This window comes from Phaethon lepturus, unplaced genomic scaffold (assembly GCF_000687285.1).
Source record: "Phaethon lepturus isolate BGI_N335 unplaced genomic scaffold, ASM68728v1 scaffold7041, whole genome shotgun sequence".
NCBI lineage: Eukaryota > Metazoa > Chordata > Aves > Phaethontiformes > Phaethontidae > Phaethon > Phaethon lepturus.
Window position 1 is genome coordinate 151,348 of NW_010516922.1, and position 11,069 is coordinate 162,416.

General features: G+C 40.7%; 1 protein-coding gene across 1 annotated transcript in view; it reads left to right on the plus strand.

Annotated features, from left to right (window-relative positions):
- AQP1 (aquaporin 1 (Colton blood group)) overlaps positions 1–2,030 on the plus strand; it is an 18,652-nt gene extending 16,622 nt beyond the window's left edge. Inside the window, exons 3-4 of the mRNA XM_010296213.1 lie at positions 112–192; positions 1,727–2,030. Of these exons, the coding sequence (XP_010294515.1) occupies positions 112–192; positions 1,727–1,906 (261 nt within the window). The 3' untranslated portion in view covers positions 1,907–2,030. The remainder of the gene's footprint in view (positions 1–111; positions 193–1,726) is intronic.
- Positions 2,031–11,069: the final 9,039 nt, after the last annotated feature.

Here is an 11,069-nt window from a genome sequence, read left to right on the forward strand (position 1 = left end):
GAGCTGTTGTGAGCACCTGAACCGTGCTGCAGGCTGCCACTAGCCCTCCTGTGTAATGAAGATGTCACATGTGCATCAGTGCCTCACCACTGTTCTCTTTCCACCTCCTAGATTGATTACACCGGTTGTGGAATTAACCCAGCCAGATCTTTTGGCTCAGCGCTGATTGCCAATAACTTTGAAAATCACTGGGTAAGTTGAATAAATTTGTTTAGTTTATAAGAGGCTCTGAATATACATAATCTACAAGATCAGAAACATTTAAACACATATCATTAGCACTAAGTCAGTAAGTTGCCATTTCTATTTCATTTAATAAAGAATAATCTCCTTTTGCTCCTAACCAGCCTCAGAAGATCACAAAGTCCTTAAGCTGAGTGTATATGTCCAAAGTAGATTTTCTTTGGTTTTTTTGATTTTCCGTTATGTTTAGTTATTTCAAATATTTTAAATGTTAAAGACTCATTACACAAAATCCTGTATTCAGTATTTATTGTTTCAACTGAATTTGTAAAGTGCTACTGCTTAATCTGGTAAAACCTAATTTAGGAAGGTGCTTAAGCAGGTTTATAAACTGAAATGGATGATCCAATATTTGGAAGCTAATAAAATGTTCATCTTCTTAAAGTTAAGTGTCTGCCTATGTGCTTTCACAGATAAGTGCTCTGGAAACACTATAAATTTTAGATTATTCCCTGTAGTTAAATGTGATTAAAATGAGGAACTTCATGAAAATTTACTTATTTCACTAAAGCTCAATAACGAAGGTTGATAAAAAAGCCCTAAATGTGCACGTGTTCTTAAATATTTAAAATGTAGCTTGTTCCAGCTCTCCTACTCATGATTTTGGCAAACAGTTGCATAGGCATTCATAGAAATTTAGTGGTAGTAAAACAAGTTGTGAAAATTTTGGATATGGATGCCATTTTAATCTAAAGAGTAAAACATAAAAGGAGAACACTGGGGAAATTTTGCCATTATCTCCCACTTAAACACTTCTATTGGGATACTAAGGTAATGCAACTAAGCTAGTAGCTAGTATTTTCAGAGTTTCATAGAAAAATGATTTTACTTTGTACAGAGAGAAGGAGATAGAAGTAATAACTCATATTAAACCACTGATATTGCTGAATAAAAGAAAACATGTTATCAGACTCAGGAAGTCTTGGTTCATGGAAATCCTTCAAAATAATTTCTTATTTCTAATAAAATCAACCTGCCTACTAAAATACTTTTACTACCTCTCCCTCCAAATTTTACTTGCCTTAAGTGATTAGAAGACCAGTGCAATAACAGCAATATTACTACCTAAACAGCAGCTAGTAGCAAATTAAGCTCCTAATTAGGTCCTCACTAAGTATTACTTTATAATTGACCTATCACTGAAACTTTGTGGGAGAATGGAATCTAATGCCCTTGGTTGCTTTTAGAAATTGTGCCCCCCGCCAAATCTATCTGGAGGAACAGAGATGTTTTATCAGTAGAGACCTAATTTTAAATATCAGAACTTGAAAACATAGTCACAGTTATTAACCTCTGTCCCTATTGCCAAGTCATGGCGAGAAGTTCCTGGTTCCTTGCTGTGCAGTTAAGTAAATATTCAGGTGATAGACTGTGATTTTAATGTTTTCACTGTAAATCTCATAGTAAAAATCATCAGAGATTTTTAGAACAGCTTCAAATGCAGTGATACCTGATGTATTAACTGGGATTGAAACTGTTTCAGATCTTCTGGGTTGGCCCAATCATTGGAGGAGCAAGTGCTGCCCTGATTTACGACTTCATCCTGGCTCCCAGAAGCAGCGACCTGACCGACCGCATGAAGGTGTGGACCAGCGGTCAAGTAGAAGAGTATGATCTGGAAGGAGATGATATGAACTCCCGGGTTGAAATGAAGCCAAAATAAAGAAGGACAAGGGGGGGGCGGGGAAAAGCACATTGGTTTCTGAAGATTTTATCAGTGTTATAGACTCTTTGTAAACCAGCAAGCAGTACTTTGTTTTTCAATTCAATATGGTTTTCCATTTTTTGCTCCCAATCTTAATAGCATTTTTATATCTGGGGTTTTTCAGTTACAAAGTCTTCAGGCCAAGAAGTTATTAGACACTTTTGTGTGAGCTAAATAAATTGGGCTGAAATTGAACCCTTCCCTCGCCATCACCAAAATTTATGGTGTATTTAGCACAGGTGCTTCTCCTGGCACATCACGCAGTAATGATGAGTAATTCAAATGACCAGTCTGTTTGCTGAAGGAATAGATACCAAGGACAGACAACCATCTGAACCAATACTGGGGGCCTTCTACCAGAAAAAGTATTTATACAAATATGCAAGGCTGTGCATGTGAAAAACTATCTCAAATCATTGCCCAAAAGCATCTTTTGGAAGGAAAGACCACTAAAAATTATGTTGTTATGTAGAGTTAACCATAATTTTCGAAAGAATTGATAATCTCTGAGAGAGGGCCAGAAAAGTTAAGCAGGGCAAGAAACTTCAGAGTCCCAGGATCCATTTAGATTTTCTAGTGTTTCATTCTCCCTGAACCTGCATCCAGCTCATTGTGAGGGGAGAAAGTATATAGAATCATAGAATCATAGAATAGCTTGGGTTGGAAGGGACCTTTAGAGGTCATCTAGTCCTAATGACAAAAAAATGTATAGATATATTAATTCCTGGGAAGTAATAACTAGAAGTTAAATTGCAGAGTAGTGATAACAATGACAACAATATGGTGCCAATATGTAAACAGGATCTGGTTGTTCCTGTGACTATTCTGCCTTTGTGCATCTTACATATTTAACTGAATGTTTTAATGCAAACCAGGAAAAAAAAAGGCCCCTTTCTTCCTGACCCCATTCTAACAGCCAGTGCTGTGACGTTCAGGGACAATGAATAGATATACATACGATATATCTTCTAATGAGGGACAAATACATACCTGTGTGTAAGTCCATTTTGGGGGTTGTTGCTTTGTTTTTATATATATATATATATATAAATGTTTATATATATGTTTTCTACAGAAAGCCTAGTATACTGTTTTGTAAGAAAATAAGAGCATAAGACAAGTGGAAAGAATTGCAGCAGTGGTTAGCAAAAAAAATTACACTGGAAACGTAAAGAAAATTAACACTCTGAACCATGTGGAAGACTATTTTCTGTTTTTGTTTTTGTGTGTGTGCTACTTATGATTTCCTGAGTAACCCAAAGCATTAGGCTGGTCTTACCTACTAACTATAGAATATAGTTAAAGCAGATACATGCTGATATACTTGTTCTGCACTAAACGGTTTTACATAAATGAGGCCCAGAGGAACCTACATAAAAAGCTGCACACTTTACCATTCAGACAAACACCCAGAGGTAATATGATGGATGTCTCCTGTTAGAGAGACGGTGTGAATGTGGGAATTGAGAGAGGGTTGACAGAGGAATCCATATAGCTGGATTATATTTCATCACGTTGAGCGGATGTACAATGAAAAAAAAAAGAAAATCACCAGCAAATTAAAACAGAATACATTTTATCTTTCTTGCCTACATTCGGTGTGCTATCCTGTGTATTGTCTATGTACATACAGCATGATTGGATTTTGGGGTGGTTTAAAAATAAACAAAATCAGCTGTGCTAACACACAAAATGTTCATGATTCTTGATTTCTAATTTGCCTCGCAACACAACACAATTTCATTTTCTATCCCATTCTTCAGGTGCCAACCTGTAAGACTGAGACAATTTCTGCTTTCCTGCTCTTGGCTGCTTCTTTGATTTGATGCTAGCCTTTCGGGGAAGGAAGGTTCTTTGTACGGCAGGCAAAGCAGGCTCTCATCTGGAAGAAAGCTCTATCTAAATTATACTTAGAAATGAAACAGGGTACCATGACCTTGTGCCCACTTTCCAGAATCTGTTTTCAACTTTATTTGCTGGTATCCTAGTGCATCCATTGACCAAAAATTATCCCTTTTTTGCCTCACAGAATCTATGAACCAGAACAGCTGCAGAAGTCACCCACAGTAAATAGTTTGTTTTGACAAGCTTGAGGGAAAGTAACACTTATAGCGATGGAGGAAATGTGAGCTTCACAATTTGTTCCATAGTCTACACCCTGCAAAGAGCAGTATCTTGGCCTGCTTTCTACGCTTCAAAGTCCAAAACGTTAAAGACAAGCGATACTGTCTTTCCATTTGGTGTGTAATAGGACGACGAAATGTGAGCTGCTCTAGCTGCTGCTTATGATCACGACAACAATAAATAAAATCCATGAAAGATGTACAACTGTTTCACTACTGAAGAAACAAAAAAGAGGTCAAAGCAAATGAAGTGTGATTTGTTGGTGTATTTACTCACAGTGATAATGTTTAAACAATTTAAAGTAAAGCTCTTGGAAATTAAGTGAAAACATATTTCAACAGAATTCCAGGCTTAAACCCCTCCCTTCTTCTTAAAGAAGGAAAAGCTTAATGGTACATTTTAAAGTGCTTTTCTAGTACTTAGATCCTGAACTGGGAACAGCAGTTTCTAAACAGTGTAAGGCCATCGCTGCTAATGGTCTCCCCACTCCTGGCACAAACGGTTTTGCTTTGTGCTAGACAAGCACACTTAAAAGTTATCTTCATCTCATTAAAATACTTAGAAGATACCCAGCAAAGGAATTAAAAGCATGATGCAGCAAGAGTCGAAACCCACTAAAAAATGTCAAGTGGGCAAATGTATTTACATGTGATCACCCAGAAACTCAACAAAACCTCCCTTATCTCAAGAGGGAGCCTGGAACAGCGCTGTTTAAAACAGCTCCTGTGATGTATGGGCTAATAGTTCCTGACCTATGGACGAATAGACAATGCCCTTACCCAGATGATTCCCAGGGACAAACCTCTGTATCTATCACACCTTCTAACAGGAAAAGATGATAAAAGGTCGCTTTCACAGATTAGCTAGGGACCACCTGCCATGGTCTCAGTAGCCACCCTGTCGGGTAGCCCACAGCATACAAATTACCTACAGAGAGGGGCTACACAGATGCTAGTAAATGCAAAAGCACAGGGGAATATTCCCAAATACAGGAACACAGTTGTCAGTGCCTGTATAGTCCATCTCAACTGACATTCACCCAAACTTTTGCTGGGAGAAGTTGAGCAATGCAAAGACGATCCACTTTGTCTGGGGGCCTGTTGTCATCCCAGGGACAGCCAGCACCAGCAGTGCAGACGTACTCGCCCTGTGGTTTAGAGAGCAGACAAAGTACCGTCTGGTTTTTGCATGCACCAACACAACACGGCTTACAAGAACCCTGAGCAAGGTGCTTTGAATACGTCCCTGGAGAAACTCCTGCCGCTCCAATAATTCTATAGACAATCCAAGGAGATATGGGTCCTAACTTTAGTCGTCTATCTTTAGAAGTAAATACATGCTCTGACTCCCCATTGTAACTGTGACAATTTAATTTTAGATTTCATGTTGCGCGACTCTACATAGACTTTTAACACGTGCAAGGAAAGAAAGGCAATTGAAACATAACATAATGACAGCCAATAAGTCAGGAAGCTTCCATTGTATTTCCATATCCACCAGCTGCACCAGTCACAATTCACAGCTTAATGTTTTTAAAAATTAAAATAACAGAATAATACTAATAAAGAGTTTCTCATAATATTTCAGTGTTTTCCCTCCTTTTACGCAGCTGAAGTTTGGACATGTCAAGAGTCGCACAATAAAATTATGTTCAGAATATGGCTGTTATGATTTGGTTGAAGCCTGGGATGTAGTAAACAGTGTGTCAAGAATGGTTCTGGTTTTCATTTTACTCAAGCCTGATGTCCTTGACAGGACCATATTTTTTGTATATAAATTTTTTTATATTACAGAAATTACTTATCCCAGAATTCCTTCTGGGAGCTGCTGAGGGAACTGGGGTTGTTCAGTCTGGAGAAGAGGAGGCTGAGGGGAGACCTTATCGCTCTCTACAGCTACCTGAAAGGGGGTTGTGGTGAGGTGGGTGTTGGTCTCTTCTCCCAAATAACTAGCAATAGAATGAGAGGAAATGGTCTCAAGTTGCGCCAGGGGAGGTTTAGATTGGATATTAGGAAAAATTTCTTCACCAAGAGAGTGGTCAGGCATTGGCACAGGCTGCCCAGGGAGGTGGTGGAGCCACCATCACTGGAAGTGTTCAAAAAACGTGTAGACGTGGCACTTTGGGACATGGTTTAGTGGGCATGGTGGTGTTGGGTTGACGGTTGGACTTGATGATCTTAGAGGTCTTTTCCAACCTTAATGATTCTGTGATCTACAAAGGGAGTTTACACACTGAATTCTGATTTGGCAGTAGTGGGACCTTGCTTGAACTCTCTCAGTGAATTCCCATTCTTGCTGAAGTGACAATCATTGTCTCATTTATTCTGGGAACTCAAAATCTGATCCCAACTATTTATTACCAGACAAAAACCCAATTTACTACCAGTGATTTGTTGCTGTGTGTCTTTGCTTTTGAGACCTGGGACTTGTGCTCCTGACCACTTCTGTATAACCATGGATGCCTGCCCATGGCCATTCCTGTTCTTCTACACACTGTCTAATCCTGCAGGGAGAGATGGGCAGATAATAGCGATTGGCAGAAGCAGTTATCTGCCTCACCTATGATGATGTTTAGATGTGGATGTCAGCCCTATTGCCTGTAATACTATGATAAATTACTGTATACTTCATAATTCGTTAAAGAGGCTGAGTATAACATAAACACAGGAATGAAGAATGGATGAAGTGACGCACTGCATAAAAAGCAACTGATTTGTGGATTTTATTAGCATTCAGAAAGATTAATTCTCTTTTCACCTTGGTTGAACTATATACCCTACTTCCCTTGAGCCATGCCTGTTTGATCAAAAGGCCTTCAACTTTTTCAACCAGTGTGTTATGAGATTTACAGGTTTTGATTAAAAAGAACCCCAGAAAATCAATACTCTCCCCTTTTCATGATCTCCTGAACTTCCTGATCTGTCATGTTCTAAAATTTGCCATGAATTGCCCTTATTGTGCCATTTCCTCTGTTTTGATTCTATTCTTGTCTTGGAGCAGGAATTAAGCAGCTTGTGGAAAAAAATCTATGTAGTGATACTTTTTGCCCATTTTTGTAGCATTTCAAGAAATTTCTTTCCCCTTTCTCTTCCTTTCCTTTACACTTCATTTTTGAGGTCCTGGAAAGAACTGCTAGCAGTTAAAGGTGAACCTTCCATTTAATCTCTTCTCCTGTTAGCTTGTGGTCAATTCCCTGTTCTAAAGGGTGTATCCTTAGGCCTAGACAAAAACCTGGAGGGACCATCTATTAATTCTTTCTTTTTTTTGCCATTGAAAACAAACAAAATATTGTTCCCTGGAAGCATGGGAGCCAAACAGCAACTCTTGGCAAAAAGTGACTGTTAAATGCTGGAGCAGTCGTACTTTTTTTTTTTTTCCTGAAAAGTAAATAGAGCACTTGCAGGTAGTAATCTATCCAAAAGACGGATGTGACTACAAAAACGACAAGCTGCAGCACACACTTGCTTTCCCTTGGGGATCTCCAACTTTTTCTTGTTTCATCATTTCACATTATTACTCAATCAAGAAGAACCCAGCATGAATTAATGAGGAGGAGGGGAGATGATGGCCCTGCCCAATCTTATAGTCTATCAGTGCTGTGTGGGAAGAGAGGTCACTTGTACTGTGACTGTATTTTCTGTCTTGGAGCCAGATCTGATTTACTCAAAAATGATTTAGCATTGTTCAAGGAGTGAAAGAAGAGCTAAATTATGTTCTTATCTGGCTTTACAGTGTTTTGTGTTGTCATGGTAGTGAAAAATGTTTTTTGTGATACTAGGGAGTGGACGCTAGCACTTTCATGTCTGCTATAAGAGATCTGATCTCAGCTCTTGGCTGGTTATTGACCAGGCATGGGAGTGAATCTCAAACGCTTATTTCAATCTGTGAGAGCCAGAAAGATCTACGATCTGTGCTGATTTGACACATTACATTTGTGTCCAAACAGCACTAACCTTCCTGTCGGAAGTGTGCATTACACAGTGAAACTCTGGTTTTTGTAGGTTTTATTCCTTGCTAATCCATGTTAGACCATTTCTCTTCATTTTCAAAGTGTACTTCAATGAGTCTTTCTTTGTATGGGTTATTGGTGAAGGTGACATGAACTGACAGACTGAGATTTATTTGCCACAGGTGGGTTTTTTGGCTCTAGGGTAAATTTCGTTTTCATTCTTATCATTGCTGAGGCTGACAGATTTCCTTATTTCTTCATTAGCCTTTGTCTACTGAATGCAGTGACAATGCTTTATGAATCTAGGTTTACATTTCCATTTACATGGCTTGTAGATAAAAGACTGGAAAGAATGAGAAAGCTGCACTTCACTACTGAAAACAAAATTAAGAAAGCACCTGATTGTGATTGTCAAGAAAACTCTTGCCATATGCTGCTAGGGGTGTTAGCCAAAGATGACCATAGTGCATTGTACTCAGAAGAAAAACTTTTTATCTAAGCTGTTCCTTAAAACAAACCAAACCAAACCCCAAAACCACCTCCAGATGTGGAACTCAGAGCCGTGAATTAGGTCCTTTCCTTCTCCTTCACCAGCCAGACGGGATGTGCCAGAACTCAGCCTGGAACCACCAGCATCACAAAAAGCTTTCTAGGCCCACACAGCTCCTGACACACTGCCCATCACCAGTGCATTGTTACCCAACTCAAGACGCTCCCTTCCTCCTAGAGACCTACCTGTGTTCTTTAGACTACATCCATGCTGACAAAGACCAATGCACTGTCCCGCTACTGCTCAGACCCTTAAATGCTAGCAGGCACAACCTGGCTGTATTCTGTACAGTGCAGGTCAGAAGGTAGGCTGTTCTAAATGTGCAGCTTGGACGAAGCCACCTTGGACTGGGAGGACAGGAGTTTATCTGTATTGTTGCAAATCATATCATACTTCTTGCTTTTGGGCCTGGCAGACAGGCATTGGACAATTTTATTTACTAATACAAACATATCCTGAAATAACTGAATATGTCTTGGTGACATTTTTAGGATGGAATTACACTCAGTTTTCACCTATCTCTGTCCAGTGGGTACATGGAAATGAGCTTTTAGAAAGTTAAAATTAAACAAGATGAGTCATAGGATCTTTGGGTTGGAAGGGACCTTTAAAGTTCATCTAGTCCAAGTCCCTGCAATGAGCAGGGACATCTTCAACTAGGTCAGGTTGCTCTGAGCCCCGTCTAACCTGACCTTGAATGTTGCCAGGGATGGGGCATCTACCACCTCTCTGGGCAACCTGGGCCAGGGTTTCACCACCCTCACTGGGAAAAATTTCTTCCGTAGATCTAGTCTAAATCTGCCCTCTTTTAGGCTAAAACCATTACCCCTTGTCTTATCACAACACCCTGTCAAAAAGTCTGTCCCCATCTTTCTTATCAGCCCCCTTTAAGTACTAGAAGGCTGCAATAAGGTCTCCCCGGAGCCTTCTCTTCTCCAGGCTGAACAATCCCAGCTCTCCCAGCCTGTCCTTCCAGCAGAGCTGTTCCAGCCCTCGCAGCGTTGCTGTGGCCTCCTGTGGACCCGCTCCAACAGGTCCATGTCTTTCCTGTGCCGAGGGCTCCAGAGCTGGACGCAGCACTGCAGGGGGGTCTCCCCAGCGTGGAGCAGATGGGCAGAATCCCCTCCCTCGCCCTGCTGGAGCAGATGGGCCGAATCCCCTCCCTCGCCCTGCTGGCCCCGCTGCTTTGGGTGCAGCCCAGGATACGGTTGGCCTTCTGGGCTGCGAGTGCACATTGCCGGCTCATGTCCGGCTTTTCATCCCCCAGTACTCCCAAGTCCTTCTCAGCAGGGCTGCTCTCCATCCCTTCATCCCCCAGCCTGCCTAGATGCTGGGGGTTGCCCCAACCCGGGTGCAGGACCCTGTGCTTGGCCTTGTTGAACCTCATGAGGTTCACACTGGCCCATTCCTTGAGCTTGTCCAGGTCCCTCTGGATGTCATCCTGTCCCTCAGGTGCATCAATTGCACCACTCAGCTTGGAGTCATCTGCAGACTTGCTGAGGGTGCCCTCGATCCCACTGTCTATGTCATTGATGAAGATATTAAAGAGTTCTGATCCCTATACGGACTCCTGAGGGACATCACTCATCACCTATCTCCTTGTGGACATTGAGCCATTGACCAGTACACTCTGCATGTGACCATCCAACCAATTCCTCATCCACTGAACAGTCCACCCATCAAATCCATCTCTCTCCAATTTAGAGAGAAGGATGTGACCGTGTCAAAGGCCTTACAGAAGTCCAGATAGATGACATCGGTAGCTCTTCCCTTGTCCGCTGATATGGTCACTGCATCATGGAAGGCCACTAGGTTGGTCAGGTAGGACTTGTCCTTGGTGAAGCCATGCTGACTCTAATAACCGTCCTGTCCTCCATGTGCCTTAACATAGCTTCTAGGAGGATCGAAGAATGACACATTTGATAGAGTCTTAGTCCTCTTGGTATGGATCAAGTACAACCTAGGAATGCCTATTTTCAGAGAATTTAGAGAATTTACTCATTTCTGATTCCTGGCTGCGCTTTGGCAGGAGTGAAGCTGTAGATCTGTTTGAAACTTGAACTTTAGGATTTGAGGGACCTTAAAGACAACCTAGGTTCTCCATAGACATTTAAGTGATTTAGGATTTTGGTGATTTACATGTTCGAGTTCTGTTTATCTCCCTTTCAAGTACTTTGGCTTGTCACATGAGGACTTTTCACATGTCTTTTCAAGCACTTTGCACTTCTATTGCATCTGACCTTTTGTCAAAACATTCAGAATGGTTAATTATTATGCTAGCGCTTTCACTGTATGAACAATAACCTCTTTCTTTCCTTAAAGGATTGTTTGTCCAATTAATCATTTTGTCCAATATTGTTAAGAAGCCTTGACTTTGGCTTCTTGATAAATAATAGCTGTTTCCTGAGCCCATTCAAACATTGAAATCATTGTTAAATTTTAATAATGGCCTCAGAAAAACTGTAGGGTTTCACCAGTACACATTTATTCCAAATATA